Here is a 27,612-nt window from a genome sequence, read left to right as displayed (position 1 = left end):
AAGGTGTATAAGGCCTGTGGCATCCCTCAGGGCTCTGCACTCTCTCCTATTCTTTTCAACATCTATATTAGATCTCTTCTGCTTCTTATTCACTCACATGGTTTCCGCTATTACTCTTACACGGACGACACACAGATCCTCGTCCGCCTTGATCTTACTCAAGCTGAGACCGCCGTACGACTCAGGAACTGTTTGGAGGATCTGGGGCACTGGATGATGACTAATTGGCTAAAATTGAACGGCAGTAAGTCCGAGGTCCTGGTGGTGGGTACCTCATCCCACCTTCTCTTTTGGACCTCGCAATTCTGGCCATCGAGCCTTGGCCCTCTCCCTCTCCCGGTTCAATAGGTCCGTAATCTAGGTGTTAAAATCTCTGCCTCCCTGTCTCTTGACAACCAGGTTACTAGTGTATGTAGTGCTGGTCACTTTAAACTCCGCATTCTGCGGAAAATCATGCCCTTTATCCCTGCTGAATGCCAGGCTCCGGTAGTGGCAGCCTTGGTTCTCAGCACTCTTGATTATTGAAATTCTCTTTATTTGGCCCAGCCTCGCTATCTGATCCAAAGGCATCAATTGTTGCAAAATTCTGCCGTCCGCTCCGTACTTTGCCCCCCCCTTTGGATCCCACATCTCTCCGCTGCTCAAGAATTTACACTGGCTTCCTGTGGCCAGCCGGAACCTGTTTAAATCAATGTGTCTGGTGCATCGCGCCTTTTATGGCTTGGGTGCTGAGTATCTCCAAGCAAAGTTTACTCATTACACTCCTGCTCGTTTGCTGTGCTCCCAATCTGCGTGTCTTCTCATTGCCCCCCGTTATCGTCTGTCTCGTATGGGAGGCAGTGCCTTTTTGGTGGTGGCTGCTAGAGGCTGGAATGAGCTGCCTACTGCCCTCCGTGCAACTGAAGACCACCTCACTTTTCGCCGGCTGCTTAAAACTACTCTATTTTAGGCCATTTCTCTCCTCTGGGGTTGTCACCGCTCTGTTCTTTGATTCCTCTTCAGTAGCTAGCGCCAAGATGCCTCTGGGTGTACGTGAGCTTTACCAAGTTCACATAACATAACATAACGTGTAAATAACTATTAGCTGAATACATTTGTAAATGTTATTCTATTTACTTTTAAATTCCCAACTAACGACAGAAGTAGGCTTTGTGCCAAAAGGAATGCAGCCTGTGCTAAAAATAGACTACATGCATTGCTCTGGTGTTTGCTAGCGCAAGCCAGCACGTAATTTAGCAGCTGTTTGCTGTCTGTCAAAGAGCCCTGGCAGGCTAAGGCTCATGCACACAATGCAGAATTATGGGAAAATAAGGTTGTAAGGGGAATTACTGGACCAGATAAACATATTAATATAATGAGTGAAGTATGGAGAGAATGACAGGAAAATGTATTTATATATACATGTTCATAAGTAGCAAAATTATGATAAAAAGGAGCTACAATGTATTCTTGCATGGGCTAGCAGTATGTTAAGTAGTATGTCCTAAACGTGAACCCGGCCATGAAGGAAGGAAGACTGCAACATCCCTTGTAAGGGAAGAAGGACAGTTTTGGATGAGCCATGGCAGTATCCAGTGACCAAGTTAACAGTATATAAGGCTCCTGCCTGGCATCAGTCTGGAGGAGCTTGGAACAGTTAGGGACAGAATGCCATTCAGAGAGCAGAGTTCTTTGCCCCCCATCCTCATTTTCTTTAAAGATTAAACTTGTTATCCTTGCAAGATAAGACTCTTGCCCTTAATTCCCTAGAGGGGTGAACTTTAATCTCGTGTGAGCGTGATTATGGGTACCCGTATAATTAAGGGGCACCCCTGTAAATTGGGCTACCTTTCAACTTGGATGGAGTTCGACAGCAGTGTTATTTTTCTTGTTCTAATGCGAATGGCTGGTCTTGCTATTTAGGGTCTCCCTGAAACGAAAGTCTAAGCCGTGTGGGAGGGGCCTGGAGGGAAGGGGGGGTGGCGATAGAGGAGGATGATAGTTTGTTACAGTGTGCTGCTGCGAACGCTGACGGCATCCGTGGGATATTGGTGGATAAGAGTGTAGTTATGTTCGGGTCAGTATTCAAGAGTGTAGAGTGGGGGAGGGTTTCAAGAGAGGGGAGGGAAAAGCCAGTTTATGTGGGCCTTTCTGAATACAAGGTGTTAGGGGAGTTTTCCTAAAGACCTACTGGCAGTAAGACTTTAGTAAGCTATCCAAGTGGTTTGTATATCCCCAACTCTTAGTATCAGTCTGTACTAGCTCAGGACCTTGGTAGAGTGGCAGAGCAGTCAGGCTTATCTGAAGAGGAAGATGTGAGATGTAGGTAAGGGCACTGAATCTTAGTTAGACTGGTACAGCAAAGAAGCACTTACACTTATAGTTATATAAAAAGTATATATGTATTATATCTACATCAGAATCACTTTAACTTATTCAGACATTTATACTAGACATTTAGAAATACTTGATGATACACTTTAAAGGGCGCTTTCACTTTTGTGTTTGTTCACGGTTACACTGTAGCAACGTTAGAAACGGAAAAGACAATGTTATCGTATTATCGGTTATCGTGCACTCATGCAGTTTTCAACGGTTTATAGAGTAATGCATTTACTCTGCAAACACATATAGTAAAGTCACTTAAAGGGAAGAAAATGGTTAGTTAGTGTAACATAAGCTTAGTTTAAGGTTCTAGAGACGGTTTCTTTGCCTAGTAAGTCTTTCAAGTCCAAAAACACAACCCTAGCTAAAGGCAGTTCAGAGAGGGCTTGAAGTCTTGACAAGAAGCAAATTACAAAGAGTTCCTGTGGATTTCTTCCAGTTTCTAGTGTTATTGAAGCAGCAAGTTAACAACTAACAAGGGAGACCTTAAAACCGATTCGAGAAGGGGATACAAGCAGCCGTTTGCGTCTGAGGTAAGAGGGAGTTGCCCTCAACACTGCTACATGCACTCCAACACTCTGGAGCGACTTCTTGGAATCAGGTAAGCAATACCTTTTTCCCCACAGTACCTTAGGTTAGAAGAAAATGTTGTGCTGGATGCTCCGCTATGTTGCAGCTCTGGACCTGATTATTTGGTCTGATTACTGAAGGCAGGACAATGGATGGGATCTCTTAGCAGCAGTCACGAGGGAGGACCTGTAGCACTACTTTCAGCATCTTCTTGGTTCATTCTGCGATTTTGACGTCTTTTGTGCAGCACCAACAAAGGACACGGATCACCCAGTCAATCTTCTTCACTTCCTGCAGTCCTACACTCTGGTGAGGGGGTCTGGATGAGTCGGATTGGATCTCTGGAGTGTCCTTACTGGTCCAGCAAAGATTTTGATGGATTTGGCCTTTCCACAATGATGCACTCGAAATGGGCAGCAGGTCTCCTGGTATTGGGGTTCTGCAGCTCTGGAAACTCCTAGGACCTCGGGAGATGGCTCATTTCTTAAAGTTCGTGTTGGGACTAGTTGTTACCACCAGCCAAAGGGAAGGAGTCATCCTCTTTGAAGCTCCTATGTCGCACAGAAAATTGAGTCAGGACAGCAGTGGCCGCTTCAGTGTTAAAAAGGGTCTGCAGGCATCTCTGGTTGTCTTCTTATTCGGTTACTTCAGCTTCCAGTGGTAGACTTGCTTTTCACTCCATAAGCCTCACCTTTTATACAGTTTCATCACACACTCCACTGCAATCTCTCTCAGCATATTACAGAAAGGGGCATTTGGCTGTTCAAACAGGACAGCCAGACCCCCTGTGGGAGCTGTACCTATTCAGGCACTCTGGCAGACAAAGGAGAGGGGGGTGGAAAATTCATCCCCCACTTCCTGCCTGCCCAGACACTCTGGAGCCTAGGCGGGCATACCCAAGTGTTCCTGCCAAAGGCAAAACACAAACACACTGACCTCCCCCCCAGAATGGCAGAAGAAGGGTTAACAAAGAACAACCACGCTATTAATGGTGCAAAAAGAAGAGAGACCCCAAGTTGGTACTTGGGTGCCCCTATTGTGCACTAGCGGAGCTATGGACATAGCCTGTGGTATAAGAAAATACACAATAGTTGGTAGAACACGTCCACTGCCACCAGCCATAACTAGGTGATTGTCTATGTGACTAGAAAGTCACAGGAGCAGAGAGAAGGGGGATACCAGGTATTCCTTTGGCACTCCACTGAAGTGGTGTGTGCCAATCTGACAGGCTATAGAGTTTTGGGAGAGATACTAAGTAACTCTCTATCCTTAAGAACTGTAGTTACTTGAGGATATAGAAAAAGAATCTCAAAGGAGGACACTCGGGGTCCCCAGCAATACTGCCCATAACGAGCTGTATGCTGCAGTTGTAAAATCACAGATGCCTTTAAGAGCTATAGAGCAGACGGGTGTCCAGTTAAAGGGTCGACAGTTAAAGGATCGACAGTTAAAGGGTCGACTCAATTTGGTCAAATTGTAATAGGGTCGAATGGTCAAAGGATCGAAATTGGTCAGAATGCATTTAAAAAGAAATAAACTTTACAATGGTTTTTATGTATTTAAAAATAAATAAAGTTTACAATGGTTTTTATTTGATGTTTTTTTATTATTGTTGTTCAATAAATATTTTATATTTATTTGTTGTAATATTTGTAATATTTTGAATATTGTAAGCAGGTAACATTAATAAATAAATATATAACTGTGCTTTTATTTCTTAAATAATTAAATATATGAATTGCTTTGTAACATAGAAAAAAAATGTATTTTGTATGTATTACTTTTTGAACACTAGATGGTGGTGTTGTATTACTTTTAACATGCATAGTAATTTATAATTTTTTTCTGTTTGTAACGTATGACGTATTACGTTTCGTGCGTCGACGTAGACGCCATTTTTTAAGTCTTTTGCTCGCGTTTCGGATGCCTGTTGCTCGCGCTCCCACTTTCAAAGGATTTTGGGATGGATTTTTTCTTTTTGTGGATTTTTTCTTCTGCTTGGATGCTTTTTTTACTGGATCGTGTCTTGGATTTTTTGGCTTGGATAACCTGTTAATGGATTTTGGTTTTCGACTTCAACGGATGACGGATTCACTTGGCGAGGATTTTTGTTTTCCCTGTTTTTTTTCCTGCATGGATGGATTTAACTTTTATGGATTTTTTGGCATGGAGTACGCGTTTTTGGATTTGGCTTTTTTCTTCAACGGATGGATTCAGCATGGAGTAGCTATTTGGATATGGTTTCCAGCATTTGGTGTGTGTTTTCGTTGTCCGGAGCTGGCGTTTTTTTGGTGAGTTTAAATTGTATGCTACTGCTTCTAGGAATTGCATAGGTTCTGTACTTTCAAAATTGTTTACAATGCTTGTGATTCTTTCTTCATAGTCTCTGTATTTTTTTTGGTGGTTGGTTGGTTTTCCAGCTATATTGTTTGTGATAGTTTTATTTCTTGTCTGTTTTGTTCAGATTTTAGATTGTTGATGAAGTGCCATAAATTCGGGTTTTTTGTATTGAATTCCTTATTTATTTTGCTGTGCCACCCCTCTTGTACATTGTTTGTTCTAGGCCAGTTTTGTTTCACCGATGTATAGCAATTCCATATGTGTATTTCATATTTTCCCTTTCTTCTGGTACCATGTCTTGTTAGTTGTCCAATCCACGTGCACCCATATAGTCCATTAAATTACTTAATTGTTCTTCATGATTTGTGTAGTATTCTGATGCAATCAAAGTGTCATAATATTTCACAACCATGTCCTCTTTTACAAAAGCTAACGCATATAATTTCTTGATCTGGTGCTGGAATTCTGTGACCTCTATGTACATTGTCCGCAATCCTAATTTCTGAATTTTTTTCCATAATGATTGTCCAAAATGAAAAAAACACCCTTTAATATGTGTCTCTGGATATATTTTTTGAAAATGCTTTTATGTGTCCTTGTTCAAAATCCATGATTATTGTTTTTGGTTTTTTTTCCGGCAATGATTCTTTAATTAATTTATATGTACAGCGGTACAGTTCTACTGATTTTCCAGGCATTAAAACGAAAATTAAAGGTATCACTGTCCCATTTATTGTGCCATGAATGCTGTAAAACTGAAGAAATGATGCTGGACATGTTTTAAAAGTAGCGTCTCCATGCCAAGTAGTTGAATCCCCCAAGTGTGTTATATTTTGAAAAGTAGTAAAAATTTACATTTTCTCACTGTTTATTTCTAACGATTTCCACAGAAATTGCTCCCCCTTTTCTGTTTTTTGTAAAACGTCCGGTACAATCATGTTTACATAACTTTGTGGTGCTATTGGTAAGTTTTCTTTGCATTGTTTCTGCCTGTTTACATTCCGTTTCACTAACTTTGTATTTGGCATTTGGGCTGTTACATGCAGTGGTAACTTCTCATAAGCTTTGCTTACGAGTGAACTTGTTGCTTCATTTTTATTAATTTCTACATTTTGTTCCAATTCATTTAGCGTTTTCTTTATTAAAACTGTGGTATTGTCCGGCATATGGTTATGCTCACCAGTTAAACTTATGTTTTCTCTTTCAGTTATAGCTCTGCCTTTGCAGTTTAATTTTTTGTATTCCTTACATTTCCAATAGCTTTTTTCATTTCTTGTGCATTCCTTGTTGTACACATATCCTTCATATGCCAATTGTGAAGCGCCCATTTATGATTTTATGAATTCCATTTCTTTATCGAATTGTATCTGAAATATTAAATTGTATAAATTAATTCACCCACTCTGCTATAATCTTTGGGAAACAAGTGTGCAGTCAAAGTATCTTTTGCTTAATGTGGAAAGTTATAATATGGAATACTTTAATGTCGAAATAATTGAATTTCTTATTTTTTTATTTATATATTTTTTGTGGAGGGTTTCGCATTTATCAAAAAGATTTTTTTTTAAAAAAGTGGGGGGGTTGGGGCGAACCCCCCATTTCAAATACAAAACTGTGTGAACGACTTTCTAATTCGCTTATTTAGTGTGTGCAACTTACCGTTTTTCCAGTCACGTATACGCTATTCACTCGGTTGTTTTAGTCAGCTGCTCTCTCTATCACTTTCCTGACGCACTGGCAGTTTGTTTTCAACCGTCAGCTGTGCTTATTGTTCTAATACAAGGTGCTTTACTCTTCATTTACTATCATGTCCTTTAACCCTTTTTTATGTTCATTGCTATTTCAATGGGCTAGCCCTTTGTTTCTATCAAATGACCCGTGTATATTATGTGTGTGGTTTGTCGACCCTTTGACTTTCGATCCTTTGGTTTCGAACCTTTTCTGTTTCGATCCTTTGTTTTCGATCCTTTGACCTATAACCGAGCAGAAGGACTCCATAGTACAGGTAGAATACAAAGAATAGAGTTCCAAAATACAGAGCCCACAAGAATGAATGAGAGGAAAAAAGGCTCCTTCATTCAGGATGGAAAGAAAAAGGTCCAGAAGTCCAGCAAAAAGGGTTTGGGGTCTCACTAGGAGAGGGGATGAAGCATAATAATGATGGATCTCCCTAAAACCAGGTGATTGCCAATATTGCGGATGTGCAGGAGTAGGGAGTTCCAGATAATCCATCTTCTAAGCACTGTGATTATTATTAGCTCAGTTGATGGTTTGCTGATTTCGGAAGAGTGGAATGTGGACTAACTCGGGACAGCCAACATTTGACCATGAGATTAGATGTAGATTTTAGCATTGAGCACTTGCTACTCTGTGATATCCTATCACAACACTGGCATACTATTAAGCACTATAAGTTCCAGTAAACGAGCACAAACTAGCCAACCCTACTACATTATTGTCAATATCCTGCATATTCACTGTCCAATATCAAACAGAACGCACACACTGCAGCAGAAACCTACAACCACCACAAAATGCACACTCAGCAACAACCAAATAAGCACAACGCTCTACAGAAAACTAAACCACTTACACACAAATCCTCCCATACACACACAGGCTTACAACAAACGCCATCTAACTCATACCAACTAAAAACAAACCCAGTACACAGTGACCTTTTTACCAAAATGAAGCTACCAACAACACATCAAAGCCCTTGAGCGCTTTCTCCCTCTATCCCGCTAACCAGGCCCTCCCAGCCCTCATTTCTTTTCAGATCGGCCAGAGCGACTGTAGACCATGAAAATGGTAGCAGTGCGCAGTATTAGCATTATTGACCTAAAAACATTTCACCTAAAACATTTAATCAAATTTTTGTGATCTTTTTTTGGCAAATTTAATTAAATATATATATGGGGTGGGTAAGGGTATAGATTAGGTTGAGGGGGAGTTGCGGGGGTCTCCCCCCGCATTTCAGACTGAAAAAAAGGTCAAAGAAATTCAATCAAATGTGATTAGGTCAAATGCTTTAGGTTAAATGGACCCAAACCACGATGCGCAGTATAAGTCACAATATCTTTACAATACATACAGTTGAGAAATGCTGTACCGTCAGATGGGATAGCCCTGATTTCATGAGAACTATCATGAGTTGTTCGTGCATCCAGCTATTGGTCTACATTTTACATTATCTTTCATATTTACAGCCTCTTCTAACTGTGCCCAGTTATCCCGTACCATGTTGTCCTTTACCTGAGAACAAATCTTTTTTATAATTGTTCGGCTGGCAATGACTTCCTCCAGATTCTTCCACTGAGATTTGCTTGTAATCACTAATGCAGTTTTTTTCTTAACTGTAGGTATTATAAATTATTGTCATGGGAAATTGCCGGCTTTTTACATCTTGTTAAAGGGACGTGGAAGATTAGGCCTAGAAGTGAAAGAAGTGAGCGCCTTCAAAATGTTTTAAGTCTGAACGGTAATCTAAGCAGATCATTAAGTCATTTTGTCAAGACTGGACAAACCTTAACCCCACTCCTCCTCACCTGTGTCTTCCAAGGAACTCTCTTGCTGTTCTGACTTCTTTTTTAGTCTTGTTGACTTGATTGGCTTTTCCTTTCTTTCCTTCTTATGGTGTAAATAAGGGCAAGCTCCCTCGGCCACCACCTTGACCTGATGGAACTCCCAGGTCAGGGGAAGGCCAAGGAGCAAGCCCCTAGATCAGGGAAAAAGCCGTAGCAGAAAAAACCCTGGTATTCAAGTCTTGGCACGAAGGAAACACCTGGAAAGTCCTTATTTGGGGACCGACTGGAAGATGACTTCTGGGAGATGAACTCCGAACAACTGATTGGTATTGTCGTAAGGATTGGTCTTTCAGGGTGGCTTGGCGGAGTCTTATACTGGGTGGATAGACTCAGAGTGGCTGACAACAAGTTTGCAGTTCACAGTGGAATGAAGTCTTGGAAGGTACTGAAACCGATAACAGATAAGGTAGGCGGAGCTCCAACCGAAGACCTAACCTGATAGAGGGAGATGGCTAAACACAAGAACTAGAGCGTAATAAAGAAGAACCACAGAGCTGCTTGGCGGAGGAAGAAAAATAGAAGAAATCAAGGAAAATAGTCGAAGGTAACAGATGAGGAACCACTAGAAAACAAAGGCAAGGAAAACAGAGTGGGTAAGAAATAGAAGAATACAGGAGCCGCTCGGTCAGGAGCCTAAGCGGGTAGCAGAGAGCAGGAGCCGCCTGAACAGGGACCCGAGCGGGGTAGAAGAGATCTAGCGAAACATAAGAACAGAATAAACAAGGGAGGAAAAAAGGATACGAGATAAACGAATCAGGAGAAAATAATAAATGGTAGGTCGCCACCAAGAGCGAAAAGATTAACCTGAGACAGTGAAATAGGATAGAACAGAAATATTACCAAACGTACCTGTTAAATCTGAAGTCCGAGGGTGGCAAAAGCCAGATAAGAGAACAGAAACGCTAGAAAAAAAATGGAAGGCAGAAAGGGAAATCGATGAAAAACAACAGTCACTGGGTAAACTACACATAGACCGTCAGCGAAGGAATCAGAGACGATACAACGCACCAGCGGTTAGAGAAAAGGACCTACATATAGACTAGCGGCAATATTAGAAAGTATAGATCGTTAAGATGGAACGGTCACGTCCATATTAGGAGAGTCGCCATCTATTCCAATGCTTCCATGCCTGATGCATGACAGTATGCCTCCTTCGGTGTCTACCTCCCCCAGGCTTTCCCAGATAGAGTCTGTGGAATCTCTGTATCAATCTGGGAGCGTGAATATGCGATGGGGGTTCCCAAGTCCTTTCCGACCTGGGAAAACCCTTCCAATGAACCAGGTACTGTAAGATACCTTGCTTATAACAAGAGTCCACCAGTCTGGACACCTCGTACTCCTCTGGTTCGGTAGGTGAAGATGTCGTAACCTTCTTTTGTTGTCTTTTGAAGGGATCTTCCTTATATTCTTTCAGTAGAGAGGTATGAAACACTGGATGGACACGTCTCAGGCTAGCGGGCAGCTTTAGTTTGAAGGCTACTGGGTTTATCCTGGAAAGAACCCGAAATGGCCCGACATATCGGGGATGAACTTGTCTAAATGTACCCCTCGTGGTAGGTATTTGGTGGATAACCATACCCACATACCTGGATTCCATAGGGGGTTAGAAGCTCTTTTGCAGTCAGCATACTTCTTGTAAGTCCTTCTGCTATCTTCCAGGGATTGCAAGGCTTCTTTATGTACTCTTTTTACCTCAGATACCATTCCTTCCACTGCTGGTGTTTTAGAAGCATAAGAATTTAGGACTGGTATGTGCCGAGGGTGATAGCCATAGGTACATTTAAAAGGACTCATCTGGATAGCTGTGCGATACGTATTGTTATAGGCAAATTCTGCCATCGGAAGAAAATCAGCCCAGTCATCCTGTTCCTTATTACAAAAACATCTGAGGTATTTTTCTAGGTTGGCATTTAGCCTCTCGGTCTGTCCATTAGACTGGGGATGGTAGCCTGAAGAGAGTGCGCTTTGAATACCCAACCTGTCACAGAGGGATGACCAAAACTTAGAAGTGAACTGAGTACCCCTGTCGGAAATCACTGTCTGTGGAATACCATGTAGTCTTGCTTCCTCTCAGAGGAATATGGCAGCGGTCTCAGAAGCGGTGGGTACCGCCTTCAAGGCTGAAAAATGGGCCAATTTTGTGTAAGAGTCTACGATTACCATAATCGCCGTTAGTCCTCGAGACACAGGTAGGTCGACTACAAAATCCATGGATAGAACTTCCCAAGGTCAAGAGGGTAATTCGGCCTGCTGTAAAAGGCCCAAAGGTCTCTGTCAGGACATTTTACAAGCAGCACATATAAGGCATGAGGAAACATAGGATGTCATGTCTTCACAGACGGTCGGCCACCAAAAGTTTCGAGTTATCAATTCGTAAGTAGCCTTCTGTCCTTTATGTCCTGCCAAGTGAGCATCATGACAGGAATGGAGAGCTATTCTTTGTAAAGTATCTGAAGGTAGGAAAAGAGCATTACCCCGAAACCATAAGCGTTCTTTCTTCTGCAAACGGTAAGACTTCAGCTCTCTTGTGGGATACTGACATACGTCTGCCCGTACTTCCTGAATAAAAGTGTTCACCTCCATTTCAAATTTGTGTTCGGGTAGGATCCTTTCAACTGAAGATATACCTTGGTCTTCCTTCAGCCAACTGCTGGACAATGCGTCTGCCATGCTGTTCTGTGTGCCAGGTATGTAGGTTATGGTGAAATCGAAGTTGGAGAAATAGTGAGCCCAGCTTGCGTGTCTGGCATTCCTACACTCCATCTATTGCAAGACCTTGAGGTTGCGGTGATCAGTTCGTATCACAAAAGGATGGAAGGCGCCTTGCAACAAGTGACGCCATTCTTCACTAGCCATACGCATAGCCAAGAGTTCACGTTCGAGTACTAAGTAATTCCTTTCACTAGAGGACAAAGTGCGTGAATAATAGGCTATAGGATGTTTTTGTCCATCTTGGTCCTTTAGCAACAAAACAGCTCCCAAAGCACCCACAGAAGCATCTGTCTCTAGTACAAATGGTTTAGATTGATCAGGTTGCATGAGGATCGGAGCTGATGTAAATGACTCCTTTAGAGACAGGAAGGCCTTGTGTGCTTCAGGTGACCAAACAAAGGGAACACCCTTCTTTATCAAGGACGTTATGGGTAACACCATCTCTGAAAAGTTTGGGATAAAACGGCGATAAAAGTTCGCCAGACTTAAAAAGCGTTGCACCTCCTTTAAAGAAGATGGCTCTGCCCACCGGGTAATAGCCTTCACCTTGTCCGGATCCATCCGAACCCCCTTGGATGAAAGGATGAATCCCAAATAGGGTACTTCTTCAGCTTCAAATATACACTTTTCGGGCTTAGCATACAAGTGATTCTTGCGGAGTCTGTTCAATACTTCTGACACATGAAGTCTATGATCGTTAAGGTTATTGGAGAAGGCAAGTATGTCGTCCAAGTAGACTACTACGGACACATATAGCATGTCAGCAGAAATCTTGTCTATAAATATTTGAAAGATTGCTGGGGCATTAACCAAACCAAATGGCATGACGCAATATTCATATAAACCCATAGGTGTCCTGAATGCTGTCTTCCACTCATCTCCGCTTCTTATTCTCAAGAGATGGTAAGCGCTGCAAAGATCCAATTTGGTGAAGAACTGGGCATTACTTACAGCTTTGAGAATGTCACGTATTAAGGGCATGGGATATCGATCCTTGATGGTAATACTATTTAAGCCACGATAGTCAATACATGGACGTAGCTCATTGGAATTCTTCTTTGTGACAAAAAACAGTGATGCTCCATCTGAGGACCTTGATTCTCTGATAAGTCCGTTCTTGAGGTTGGCCTCAAGATATTCCTTTAAAGCCTGCCTCTCCGATTCAGACAGCGGGTACATCCTCCCAAAAGGGAGAGAAACCTCTTCGTTAAGTTCAATACAGCAGTCTTCTGGATGGTGAGGTGGGAGGAGACGAGGTACAACATCCTCAAAGAGTTCAGCATAGGCCTGATACTGTTGGGGTATTGTGGAAACTGTGTTGCACAGTTGAACCTTAGAGACCTTTGCCTAAATCTACGATGGCGCTTCCTCAAAACAGTTGTTGCTACAGTACGCTGATTCAAAGTATATCTTATTCGAAGACCAGTCAATCTGGGGATTATGACATCTCAGCCAAGAAATCCCTAGTATTATGGGGAAGTGAGCGGCTCGGATGACATCAAAAGTGAGTGATTCGGTGTGATGGCTCATCGAAATTTGAATGGGAATGGTATCATTAGTTATCAGACCTGATGTCAATGGACGACCATCCAACCCCTCGACTGGTATTGCCTTCTCTTTGACCTGGAGGGGTATCTGATGTTCTTGAGCCCAGGTAACATCCATAAAATTTCCTGCAGCCCCGCAGTCCAACATGGCCAATACGGGTAGAGGCGGTCTGGATTGGATTACCACCTTGAGTTGGAACACCATCAGGCGATTGTCTTCTAATCCTTCATTACTTGCTTGGGTGCAGTTGTAAGGGTTGAGGCTGCCTCCCCCGATATCTCCCTTGCATAGATATGGGGTTGAGTGTTTCCCGTACGCAGAGGGGGAACATCAGGACAATTTTGCAGTGAATGTTTGGAGGCCCCACAATACAGGCATTGTATTGCTAAAGTGTTACCCAATTTCACTGCCTTTTGGTCCAGGAGTGCTGATACAATCCTAGATGCTGCCGCAGGGCACTGTATTGCTAAAGTGTTACCCAATTTCACTGCAGTTTGGTCCAGGAGTGCTGATCCAATCCTAGATGCTGCCACAGGGCATTGTATTGCTAAAGTGTTACCCAATGCCACTGCTTTTTAGTCCAGGAGTGTTGCCCCAACTCTATATGTTACCACTCCATTCCTCAGCTTAAGAGTGCAACTTTATATCCAGTTGCTGCTCTATCATATCCCAGCCTTGAGTGTTACTCTGACCTCCCACTGTACCAAGAGTGCTACTGCTCTACTCCTGAGCTTCTCAGCAAACTATGATTACCTGGCTCATTCTCACTATGTTCCCCTTCTGCATAGTGCAAAATAATGTATCTTGCAGTGGCAACATTATGTTGCCTTTAAGCATGGCCTAGCCAACTTGGATGTCCAAGACACTACCCTCTCCCCTGCCCGACACCTTTCCTACCCTCCATGACACCCTTCCCTTCCAGCAACCACCCCTACCACACCACGCCCAAAGATAGCGGCCACCCAGCCAACTTCATCCTCAACCGCTCTCCCGATCACCATAGACCTAGTGATCCAGCAAAGCCTTACCACTCCAAATGCAACATCAAGCTCACCACACCTAAGCCTCCTGAACCTACACACTCAATCAATCCTAACCTTGCCAACCGCAACATTAGACTAGGTGCTAGGTTCCCCCTCACTACTAGTAGGACCCCCACCAGAACTTACAGCAAAACTAACAAAAAACCTGAGGACCCCAACAAACCCCAACTACCCCCTCTAAAAGGTGCCTTACTTAATGTTAGATCCCTTGCCGCCCACCCCACTGAAATCACAGATATCATTCTCGCCAACGATCTTGACTTTCTTTCCTTAACCGAAACATGGCTACATGAAGCATCAGGACCCTACCTATCGATAGCTATCCCTGATAACTAACTCTATCTTCAGAGCCGATAGACCCAATGCTAGGGGAGGAGGTGTAGCAATCATATCTAAATCAACATTAGACTGCAGATCAGTCTCCTCCTCATTGCTCAAATCCTGCGAGTTTCTCACAGTCAATTTACAAACCTCTCCCAAAAGCACAATCTCCTTTCACCTCATATACAGGCCCCCAGGATCCCCGGGAGCATTCGAAGAAGACATTACTTCACTTATTGCTGAAAACTCCAAACCTCTAGCTCAAACCATCATACTCGGAGACTTCAACCTTGGTTACAATGACCCTAATGACGCCCCAGCTATATCACTAGCCAACGCCCTAACTGAGCACGGCTTCACTCAACTTAGTGTCTTACCCACACACCAGAAGGGCAGAACCATCGACTGGGTAGCAGTCCTCAACTGCAGTACTTCATGCAAGGTCCCCCAACCTCTCACCTGGACAGACCACTACCTCATCCCTATTGAAATTAACATCAATCTTGTAGTACCTATAAAGTGCACTATGGCACCAGCCTGCCCGACTAGAAATAAAGGCAACATTACTGCCGAAGCCCTACTACCTCTGGCCCTACCTACCCTCAACGCACTACCAGCTAATGCCAATCTAAACCTCCTGGTCGACACCTTCAACGAAGCCATGGCCAATGCCATTGACACCATGGCCCTACTGAAGTTACGCTTAGGTAAACCAAGAGCACATCTGAACTCATGGTACACCCCTGAACTTAAGCTACTCAGAAAAAAGAAAGCTAAGTTAGAACTCCTATGGAAAACAAATCCATCAGTTGAAAACAAATCCAATCTGACGAACATATCCTCACTGTATAAAAAGGAGATAATTCACACTAAAAAAGATGCCTACAACGTCAGGATAGATCAAGCAGGCTCATGTACCAAAGAACTCTTCAAAATACTAAAGGAACTTGAAAACCCCAACCCACCGCCAGACACCTGCACGAAAGACAAACCTTGGTGCACTAGCATCCGAAACGCCCTCAACAATAAAATTGCAGGACTTCAAACCAAAATTGAGGACAGGCGCCAACAACTCTCTAGTAGCATATCTACTAATCGTAGCATACCAACTCCTACCAAGACAGATGCAGGATTCACATTTAAAAAGGTAACCATCCTAGAAGTTCGAAAAATCATCACCTCCTTAAAACCGTCCAATTGCAAAGGAGACAGCTGTCCCACCCAGATCATAAAAGACGCAGCCAGAGATCTTTCACCCTTCATCATCAAACTAATTAACCTATCATTTGCCAACAATTCCGTCCCTAACAACGTTAAACAATCCTGGGTTCTCCCACTCTTAAAAAAAAATCACTAGACCCAGCCATACCCACCAACTACAGGCCCATCACCACTGTACCATTCCTGCTAAAAATTCTGGACAGAGTGGGTTACCTCCAAATTCAAGAACACCTGCAATCTAACCAATTCCTAGGTATACGTCAATCTGGCTTTAGACCACAACATGGAACAGAAACTGCCCTTGTTGACCTCAAAGGTCAGATTGATGAAATCAAGGACAAAGGTAATGCCGCCATCCTACTCCTCCTAGACCTCTCAGCGGCTTTCGATTTAGTTGATCACGAAATCCTTTGCAGCCACCTATCCACCACAGCTCACTTCTCCCCGTCCGCCTCCACATGGATACAATCCTTTTTGGCGAACAGAACTATGAGGGTCTTCTCCACAATAGCGGCAGCAGACCCCATCCCCATCACTTGCGGAGTCCCACAAGGCTCCTGCGTCTCCCCCACGCTCTACAATATATTTACAAAACCTCTATTCGACAAACTGGACCGTCTGGGTGTCACCTACACCAACTATGCAGATGACACCCAGATACTCCTTACCATCTCCGGCAACTGCAACGTTGACGTCACCCGGATTAATGAAATCTTCTCTGTCATTCAGGCATGGATGCCTACACACGGTCTATGCCTGAACGATGAGAAGACAGAGCTTCTCCTTGTCGGCTCTCCTAGTAACTTGTCTAAGTTGAGCCCCAGCTACAACAACATCATCATAGATGGCAACACTATCCCCATTGTTAAAAGTGTGAAAACCCTAGGCTTTTACCTTGATGCTACCATCAATCTCTCCAAACAAATCAATATGACCGCCTCAGCCACTGTCTACACTGGCAAGTTAATCAGGGCCAGCAGACCCTTCCTATCCCCTAATAGCTGCCTTACTCTTGCCAGGGCCCTCATACAGTTCAAACTTGACTATTGCAACAGCATGTACCTTGGTGCCAACCAAACCATAATCTCCAAACTTCAAGTACTCCAAAATAATGTACTACGAGCAGCTCTTAACATCCCCAAGCGAGAGCACATTTCCGCTATCAGAAAGTCATGCAAGTGGCTGTCCATAAAACAAAAAATAGACTTGAAAACCCTCTGCCTTACTTAACCTAGCCCCACCATATCTCACCAATAAATTTACCATGAAATTCGCCACTAGAACCACCAGATCCTCTGCACATTATGCTTAACAGTACCTAGATTCTCCTTAAAAAGAGCAGGAGGCACTAGCTTCTCAGTACTTGCCTCCCAACTCTGGAACACTCTACCACTTAACATAAAAACCATTGAGTCATTTCAGATTTTTCGGAAACATGTTATTGACTGGCTACTGACCAAAATGTAACACCCATTCCTTACCGCTAGTTATCCAAGTATACGACACATGTTTGTAATTTGTAAAAATTGATGTATTTGAAACTGCACATATCCCATTTGGTTGGATTATGGAAATGTATATATGCCACTTTATAACCGCTTCCTTAAGCGCCCTTCTACCTCCGGGTTTGGAGCTGGCGGGCTATATAAATAAAATAAACAAACAAACATACGTAGATTCGACTCACGTCTTCTCTTCCTTTCTTCAGGTGTCAAAGGACCCCTTGTGGCTCCTATCTGCATCGGTTCTTCTGTAGGGACCCTCTCCTTCACCTGAGGTGGAACCAAGGGCCATGCAGAGGGAGAACGGACCTTCCTCCATTCCTGGCGTCTCTCTTGTAGTCTAAACTCAATCTGCAGGACAAGCAACACAAGTTCTTAGAAGGAATTTGGCTGGCTACCCGGGCTAACTCATTCTTTATCCCCTCCTGCAGCCCTCTTCTGAATATGGTCTGTTGAGCTGTGTCTGGCCATCCAGCAGTTGAGGCCATCCTCTGAAAATGTGCGATGTAGGATTGAACATTCTGGTTTCCCTGCTTGACATCCAACAATTCTTCAAAAGTGCGATATTGTACCTCTGTTTGGTCAAAACGGGCCTTGAGAGCCTGCACAAACTGCTCATAGTCATTAACTGCAGGATCCCGGCTGGTTACTAAAGGAGTAGCCCAGGCTAGTGCACTTCCTACCATATTGGATATGGTGAAGCCTACTCGGGACCTGTCCGTCTCGAATGACCTTGGTCTAAAAGAAAAATATACTGAACAGGCATCCAAAAATTCTTTTAGCAATCTTGGGTTTCCGTCAAACTTCCCAGTAGCAAGTGGCATAGGTGGTAGATCTCCTCGACCTTCATCACGGTTGTCGACCTGTTGCTTGAGGGTCTGGTTCTGGGGTTGGAGGGTCTGCATGTCCGTCCATAGCCCTTGGATGGTGTTACAAAGTTCCTGGAATTGCTCAAAAGAGGCCATTGGAAATTGTTGGCATTGTATACTGTCAAGACTGGACAAACCTTCACCCCACTCCTCCTCACCTGTGTCTTCCAAGGAACTCTCTCGCTGTTCTGACTTCTTCTTTAGTCTTGTTGACTTGATTGGCTTTTCCTTTCTTTCCTTCTTATTGTGTAAATAAGGGCGAGCTCCCTCGGCCGCCACCTTGACCTGATGGAACACCCAGGTCAGGGGAAGGCCAAGGAGCGAGCCCCTAGATCAGGGAAAAAGCCGTAGCAGAAAAAACCCTGGTATTCAAGTCTTGGCATGAAGGAAACACCTGGGAAGTCCTTAGTTGGGGACAGACTGGAAGATGACTTCTGGGAGATGAACTCCGAACAACTGATGGGTATTGTTGTAAGGATTGGTCTTTCAGGGTGGCTTGGGGGAGTCTTATACTGGGAGGATAGACTCAGAGTGGCTGACAACAAGTTTGCAGTTCGCAGTGGAATGAAGTCCTGGAAGGTACTGAAGCCGAATAGAGATCAGGTAGGTGGAGCTCCAACCGAAGACCTAACCTGATAGAGGGAGATGGCTAAAGACAAGAACGAGTGCGTAATAGAGAAGAACCACAGAGCTGCTTGGCGGAGGAAGACAAATAGAAGAAATCAAGGAAAAGAGTCGAAGGTAACAGACGAGGAACCACTAGAAAACAAAGGCAAGGAAAACAGAGCGGGTAAGAAATAGAAGAATACAGGAGCCGCTCGATCAGGAGCCCGAGCAGGTAGCAGAGAGCCGGAGCCGCTCGAACAGGGACCAGAGCGGGGTAGCAGAGATCTAGCGAAACATAAGAACAGAATAAACAAGGGAGGAAAAAAGGATACGAGATAAACGAAGCATGAGAAAATAATATAAATGGTAGGTCTATTTTGTGAAATACAGTGCATCACAGATGTATTGGCTTTAGATTGTAGAGTCTCTAAACTTGTTTTGTTCTTGCTTAATCGTCCACCAGATCCCTTTTTAGCAATCAGATGGCAAAAGCGTTTGCTTCTGCTATGGAGAATTGTAGACTGCCAATCAAATGTCCATTCTGCATCATAACAATGTGGTGAGACTTGGGGTTCAAGCAACCCAAGTTCTGAAAATGCTCTATGGGACATAAAGAGACTCTTCAACAATACTTGCTATCATTCTATGAATTTGCACATGAAAGTATTCTTAGAATAATCCCGATCTCCTACATGCTGACTGTTCTATCACTTTGTGATACCTGTGGCTAACAAGTCTGTGGACCTTTGTTGATCGCTACATACATTTAATAAGAAAGATGGAATAGGGCATGGGAGTATTTCAAGTGTTGCCTGAAACAATTTTCAGAATGTTCAGGGTAATTGTTGATTACCTTGGTTGGGGATATGAGGGGTGCGGATATATCAGAATCAGGTCATACATGTACCTATCCATCATACAGGGACCTGGTAATCCTCTGGAAATATAAAACAATTGTCTTGTTAGATCCTTGTTAGATCCTAATGCCAAATCGTTGGTTAACAAAATGGTTGTCTCTAATTTGGTAGCATGGGCAGAAATATCGTAATATCCACCTGCAAAATGAATGTGTGAACAGTTTTATCGACATTTACTGGAAGAAATGTATTGATTGACTACTACTAGAAAGCTTCAAGGACAACAGTGAGCAAAAAAGTATAACTGGCAAGAAAACCTAAGAGTACTAGAGGTCCCAGCATCCGAAAGGCATGAAGTACATTTGGAGCATTTGGTTAGACAACAGCATTGAAAGACACAGGGGATTGTGTTTGTACCAGCAGTACAACATGCTCTGCGTAACCTAGCTTAGACATTGCTTGATAAGTAGAGACCACTGTGACTAAGTCACATTGCATGGTCATGGAAGAGGTGCTCTGGGGATGCCCACCACCTATGTGAAGATCTACTTCTAGATGGTATATAGGGGATTTTCCAAGGGTCCGCCATAGTCCTTATGGTGTAGTCTATCTTGACAGACATGCCCCTCGGTGACCAGCCGGTTAAAGTAGAGCACCCCTCCGAGGTATTTTCTGAGCTACCTATGCTCAGTCTTCTCCATCAAGATAACTAAAGGGATGTCTCCTAATGCACAGGAGCTGGGGACAAACCAATAACAATATAATGGCAAACAAGCTCCTGAAATAAACACACTTGTATATAATATTTAGTTACAAATTGAACTCCTGCTCCATTCACTGCAGCACTACGCCACACAGTATTCTATTTGTAATGCAGTTTTTTTAATTATTATTTAAAGTATATACACCTTGGCCCAATCAATGTCCTAATATTTGATTTAGTGCTGCAGTTCCAATGTTCAGATCTGTTTTTCCTTCGACCCCCCAGAGAAGTACTCGTGATCTGGAATGTGAATCATGAGGTCACCACTTCACCTGATTAAGTCTGTGTTGCAACATGGAATGTGACACTGTATCTGGTCATTGCATCTAATGCCATTTCATCAAATTTTTTCCATCTAAAAAATGTGCACCTAATGCATGTTTTTGGGGAGTAAAGGGTTGAATTTTGTTTAAGAGGATTTTAAAGGGTGGGGGTCACCCCCAAAAGAAAAATAATTGCATTCGATGCAAATTTTTAAGATTGAAAAAATGTGATGCAAATGCATTGACCATAAACCGTGTGACACACCTGGAGGCTCCATTGAGCTGCGGAACCACAAGGCAGGTCAGGCATTTCTGCCTACTTTCAAAATGGTGACTAGCCAGCCGAGAGCTAAAAGTCGCCACCAAAATAGGATAATTAGAATATGATATGGCATTTATAATGCGCCTATGCACAAGTGTTTCAAGGCGCGACGAGGCAAAGGAGGGGGAACAAAGGGGAAGACAGAACAACGATCCTACTAGGCCAGTTGTCAATCAGATCACGCAAGTGCAGGGGACGGGGAAAGGGAAGAGTGCGTGGGGGAAGGGAGAGGGGAAAGTGCAGTACATGGGATAATTGAATAAATAAGATAAATAAAAAACGGGCACTGGTGGCAAGTGCAAGGTAAGTGCAGATAAGAGTGCTGGTAGGGGGACTGTAGGTATACAGAAAACAGTCCCCCGGTGCAGGGGGTGCCAGGGAGACAGTGCAGGAGGGCAACTGGCGGGGCCCGAGAATCAGAAAGGGTGGCCAGGTAACCAGTGCAGTTTCTGCCAGGAATTCAGCAGGGGAGAAGGGGGGGGAAAGCAGAGGGAAAGAGGAAGGTTTTGAGGTGCTTCTGGAACCGCAGATGGTTCTCCTCAAGTTTCAGGGAGGCAGGAAGGCTGTTCCAGAGGGAGGCCCCTGCCGAAGAGAGAGATCTACCACCAACTTGTTGCTTGGAGAAGCGACTGACCCTGAGGGAGTTGGATGCAGATGAGCTAAGAGCTCGAGAAGGAAGATATTTAGGAAGAGAGAGTTGCAGGTATTGGGGGCCCCAGGCCCCAGAAGGCCTTGTGGACAATGCAGAGGGTTTTGAACTTAATTCTCGCAGCCATTGGGAGCCAGTGCAGAGATTTCAGTCCTGGAGAGATACGATCCCTGGGCTTGAGGCCAAGGACAAGTCTTGCAGTCCTGTTCTGGATAGGTTGCAGAGGGTGGAGAGTAGAGGCAAGCCGATTTTAGATAGAGGCTGTTACAATAGTCCAGCTTAGAGATAACCAGGGCTCTGGAGACAGTGAGCTTCTGGGGGAAGGAGAGCAAAGGAAGAATTCCTCTGAGGAGGTGCAGCTGGTAGTGTGACTTCTTAGAGACATCAGAGATGTGAGGAGAGAAGGAGAGTGTGGAGTCGAAGATAACTCCGAGGTTTTTAGCCTTGCCGGTGGGAGCAGGAAGAGGGCCAATTATGGAAGGAGAGAGAATCAGTACAAACAACCGGGTTACAAAATGGGGAAAACCTGTGCCACCTAGTAGTCAGTCAGGGCAGAACCTAGCATAACGTGGGAAGATGGGAAGACGAGGGACATAACGAACCACCAATCTTAGGGCTTATTTGGTTATTAAGCCTATCAAGAGCACATGAAACCCAAACAATAGGAAGTGTATCAGACCCGGTCACTGATCTGAAGGCAGGAGCAGGTGATAGGGACCCTAATAGAGAAGCCAGACACACAGAATGAGCTCCACGCATGCTGATGGCTACCACTCAGACCCTGGCAGGATCCAGAGGCCAGGGAGATGAACCAGGAGCATGCTAAGGGCTAGATGCTATGGCCCAGGAGGGCGGCCAATGGGTGAGACATCTTATGGCAAGGTAGTATCCAAAGTGAGGAGCGTTCTGTGTTTGTGAAGGCATGAAGGAGAGATTTCGAAGTTACAGCACATCAGGATCTGAAATAAAGATTGAATGAGAAGGAGCTAAATAGAATTCCTGAGTATCAGACATCAAACAGTTAAAGGGAGCTACTGCGTGGGAACAAGGAGATCACGAATATGCCAGAAATCTGTCCTCAACATGGGATGCAATCCATTACTTTTAGCCCCATATATATGACTCGTTAGGCTTTAAATGTTTTATAGATGAGTCCTGATGCTGGCGCCTGGAAACACTTTCTGATGTATAGGCGCCATACAAATGTTCAATAAATAAATTATACTGGAATATTCAAATGGCATCATTTGGCCCAGAAGTCAAATGTAGCTCTTGATAGCGGTGTAAAGTCAATTAGGATCTTCTTGGCTGCTAGAAGGAGCAATTTTGATCCCAGATATTATTGTACAAGACCGAGGCAGGCATCAGTGCTTCACCTGCTGTGCTGTGAGTTCGTGATGCAAATGTCCTTTTTATTCCTTCCCCAGGTGTGACAGTTGACAGTTGATGGGTGTCTAGTCCACTGACACCATGGTGGCTCTGTCTTTGAAGATATGCGTCCGCCAGGGCAATGTGGTGAAAACTATGCAATTTGAACCCTCCACTGCAGTGTATGATGCATGCAGACTCATTCGAGAGCGTGTGCCAGAAGCACAGTCTGGGCAAGGTGAGTTTCTGTCTATTCTTGAGTTCTATCCACACTGAATTCCAGATTGACAGGAAAGGTTTTCAGTAGTACTTTGCCTCTCTGATTATTGATGAAGCAATCTACAGTAGCCCTTGCTGCGCAATCTGCTCTCCACCAGTATGAAAAAGGGCTCTGCGCACCATTGGGCCAAAGTAGACTAGTTTGCAGCAATGTGGGGAGAGGTGGCCTTTCATCCCACAGGGATGGTGGGAGTAAAGCATTATTTAAGCAGTAATGGTGCAAACAAGCATGCAGTAGAGCTAGGCAGAGAGCATTTGCGAGCAGCGGAGGTGCCATTCTGTATACTTGCTGCACCGGACTCATGAAGGGGAGCATTGTGTTGCTGAAGCTCAGGAGCAGTGTACGACGTTCATTCATCGCCCGTTTTTTCCGCTGCTTTTTTGTTGCCACAAAAAATTATTGAAAAATATGGGGTGTAAAGGGATAGTAAGCAGTAGGATGTATGAGTAATTATGTTGTAAATAGCTGGGAAGGGGACAGTGGAGTAACTTTGATGAAAATGTTGGGGGGGACATGGCATCTGAAGAAAAGGTGTCCCAGCCAAATGAATGGGGACAAAATGGTGTGCCATGAAAGTTGGGGGTGGGGAAAAAACACCCCTGCCCCCACTAAAATTACGCCCATGGAAGGGGATCTTTGGGGGCGGGGTAACCCCACCCCCCAAAGGTTTTTGTGGCAACAAATCAGCAGCAAAAATCGCAGGAAAACAGGTGTTGGAATGACATATAAGCAAGCATGGTCTCGGAACCTGCAGTGTTATAGTCTCAAAAGCACATGTGCATCACAAGACTTGGGTGCGAAGAGCAGCTCTGGTCCAGCCCAAGGTACTGATAGTATGGTCTAACATAGCTGCTTCAAGCCAATGTATCAACATCTGACTTTGCTTAGCAGAAATGATGTACAAAGATAGAGGCCAGCATGACCACAGCTACATGTGTGCAGCACGCATCCCATCAGGGTTTGCCACAAAGTGCCGCCATTTCAGTAGCGCATCTTTTGTGCAGAGGGTTTCATGTGCCTTCGTGAACTGGTCGAATTTCTTTAACTCTGATTTTTATTTCTTCTTTTTACTGCTTTCAGGTAGATGATTGTGTTGGGGGTCAGGCATTGTTCAATGGGCATGTGGTGATGGGGCACGTATAACAATTATGGTGGCTTGTAAATGCAAATATGTGTTGTCTCTTTCTAATAACTTGTTTTTGTCTTCTGTATTTTACAGCCGTAGTTTTGTAATTCCCCCACACAAACATGCAGCTAAAAAATGTGTGGAATGTGCTTTTGGTTTGCAATAGCTTCTATACAAATGCTTTTTAAAATGAGATTCTGAAACATGTTAATGTGTTGACCAGTCTTAAAATATTTCCAATTGGAACCGAATTTTAAAAATGTTACTTGTGGTGCAGCTATGCCCTGACCAGACGGTTTAGGTGTACTTGGTCGAAAATATTTGACCTTTTCACATTTGACAGAATTTATTTTGCTCGTTTTTTGGTCGAAAATCCTCCCCTATTCCCTTAACCCACCCGATATATAATCAGAAAATGTGGTCAAAAGTAAAAGGTCAAATGTTTTTAGAACAAGTAGGCTAATACCGAACAGCCTATACACACCATTTGATAGGCCTATTTAGCTTGCCGTTCTACTTAACCAAATGTTTAATAACCTTGAACCTGTATCGACCATGAGCTTCTCTTCATTCATTGATTGTGAAAATAAATATGGTCTAATGTAAGATTACGCATCACCATCATGAGGAAATGCATCTAAAAAATGACAGCTGAAAAAGCTACGCCTGTCCCAAGGGATCCGTAAAGCTTGTGTACAAGACTAAGTATCACCGAAGCAAGAAGCTAAATCCAAAATGAGTTGCAAACTATGGTGTCTTATTATAGGGTATTTTGGAGGAGCAGAAAATTGACCTCTCTCCTATCTTCTGAACATGGATGGGTGCCACGCCCATATGTGCAGCAGAATGTGGTAGGCAAGCTGGGTGGGATATTTGAACATCTGAAATAGAATCTGCCTCAGTTTAGGACACTTCCAAGTCATCATAGACTCTCCTTTGAAATACCCTGTCTTTCAGGCATTGCTGATTGTACATTGCATACATATGGACCTATCCTTGGCTGTCATTCTGAAGATGTCGTCTACATTTCAGGCTCTTTGTCCCTATGCAGCATTTGGACTTGTTTATTCCTGTCCCAGAGAGCTACCCAGTTTGCTGTTTCTGGCTCTGTCGTAAGCCTGTACAAGAAATATCCAAGTGCTGCCTTAGACACTCATGTATGCCTTATCCAAGCCACTGCAATATGTTCTATACAACCCAATGATGACACCACAAATTCTTTCTAAATACTGGCTCATTGTTTTTAGGGAGGATTTTCTCCGTCCACGTTCCCTGATGCAAGGGTACTTTCCAAAATCTAGGTAAACGAGATTCCTGTAAGATTTCCCTGCCCATCTAGTGTGCCAATGGTTGAGCTGTGAAGGTAATCTCTTATAAGAGGTGTGGAGTAGACACAAGTACCGTATAATGCAATATCACTCTAAAGGGGTTTCCAAATTGACATTATTTTTAAAAGAAATGTGTATGTTGTAGGAGCTGAATGACATGACACAGGACATGTTACTGGTAGATAAGTGCAGTTCAGAACGTTTGTACGACCTTGCAGTAGTAACTAGCCACAAGGTTAGTGCTGTTTGGGGAGCCAACCCAGTTTACTTACTGAACAGAAATGTGCCAGCACAGAGATTGCAGGCACTCTAGCAATGCAATAAGTCATCTCTCACTCTGTTGCAGGGGAAATGAGAGTACCAGTCCTGGACCATGGCTTTAAACTGTGCTTAGATTTGCAATTGCAGGCTGCAAACAGTCAGTTAACCAGGCTTTTGGTTGCATGCATGCTTGCCTCTGTCAGCAGCATCAGTGCAGTGACCAAGGTATGCAATGCTTTTGAAGGGTGCAAAGCTTAAGGCTCTTCTTTCAGATTCTTTTAATTCCTTTTTTATTTTATTGTTTGAAGCACAGACTTAGCTCGAGAGCAGCAGAGCGTTGTACAGTGTGGGTAGCCCACATTTGGGCTGGCATCATTTAACAGTAGTGCAGTACTGTGAGGTGAGGTCTGTGCGTTGGTATTTCTGTCCATTGGAATTAGTCCTTGGTCAGGTGCTGTTGAAAGAGCCATGTTTTGAGGGATTTGTGAAATTGGAGAGTTGTGGGGGCATTCCGAGCAAACTACGGAATCGAGTTCCAGAGGGTGGGTGCATGACAAGAGAAGGATTGTTTGCAGGTCCTTTCTTTGCAGACGAGTTGTGATTCAAGCCGGTCAGTTGATTTGCTTCCCGAAGAGATTGTTTTGTCTGGGAGAGTAACCACAGGCATAAGTCTCATTCAAGTGTTGGTTCTTTCCACGTCCACTACTTCACATGGCTTTGTCTGTGGTCGTAATGCGTACTGGGCAGCGTGGCTTTACTAGGATCAGGGGATCCTCGAGAGGTTGACTTAGCTGCTCCCACATGGTCAAGGGAAGGCAGCACCCATTTGGTCTCTCTGTTGTTCATATAATTCCAGTGTCTGCAGAGAAATGCAGAGCTTTACTATGTAAGGTTTCAGCAACAAGCATACCTTTCTCACAATTCCTCTTCAGTTTGGCGTCCTCTTTCGTGCTTCAAAAATGTGTCCCCAGATTTGACAAAATAAGGATCCCTACCTAAGGTTAAATAGGAACTTGGACCCGAGTTGAACCTCAACACCCAATCACTGTTTTTGTGAGTTGAACCTCAACTCCCAATCACTGTTATTGCATTAATTCAAAGTGTTGCTGGTCTACAAATCACTGGAAGGCTCCTACATTGAACATGCCTCCCAGCCTCCTTCCAAGCTCTTCTGAGCACCACCTCCTTTGGAGCTCTTCTGTCCACCTCCTCGACTTCTCCTGATCTTCCCTCCTCTCATCACCTCCTCCTTAATCCTCTCCAAACTCCCTCCTACTCCCTGCTTTCCTCTGAGCCTCCCCCGTCTTCAACCACCTCCTAACACTTGCCATCTCCACACACTTGTCTTTAGTGTTCCCCGCCCCGTAGTTTTTGATGAGCCTCTGCTTCCTCCCCCTGAGTTGTGTTTATTGGGATTGTGTGCAAATGGGTACCCTAATTGTTTGTAGACAGTGATTGGTGGAAAACTGATTAGTCTGTTGAGTTCAAAACTCTGGACTATGCTGGTGCAGTCACAGCCTACAGGGGGCTTGTCAGCCATCTCATATCCCATACACGATGCGTGAGAACTGGCGTTCCTTGCTTTGCTTGTCCAACACTGCTGCTCACAAACCTTGACTCAAAGAGGCCTTCCTTTTCTAGGAGTTGAGCCCATCTGGAGACATGGCAGGACAGTCCTTGATGAACTGTGTATGATTACTATGTTTATCATG

At 43.9% G+C, this 27,612-nt stretch overlaps 1 protein-coding gene across 11 annotated transcripts in view; it reads left to right on the top strand.

The window, feature by feature from the left end:
• TLN2 (talin 2) overlaps positions 1-27,612 on the top strand; it is a 7,472,684-nt gene that overhangs the window by 267,763 nt on the left and 7,177,309 nt on the right. For all 11 annotated transcript variants that reach the window (XM_069624483.1, XM_069624482.1, XM_069624486.1 and 8 more), the window contains one exon: positions 22,965-23,143. In XM_069624483.1, coding sequence (XP_069480584.1) covers positions 23,008-23,143 — 136 coding nt within the window. In that variant the 5' untranslated portion in view covers positions 22,965-23,007. The remainder of the gene's footprint in view (positions 1-22,964; positions 23,144-27,612) is intronic.

This window comes from Ambystoma mexicanum, chromosome 11 (assembly GCF_040938575.1).
Source record: "Ambystoma mexicanum isolate Mex_15411 chromosome 11, UKY_AmexF1_1, whole genome shotgun sequence".
NCBI lineage: Eukaryota > Metazoa > Chordata > Amphibia > Caudata > Ambystomatidae > Ambystoma > Ambystoma mexicanum.
This window is presented reverse-complemented; position numbering and strand designations above follow the sequence as displayed.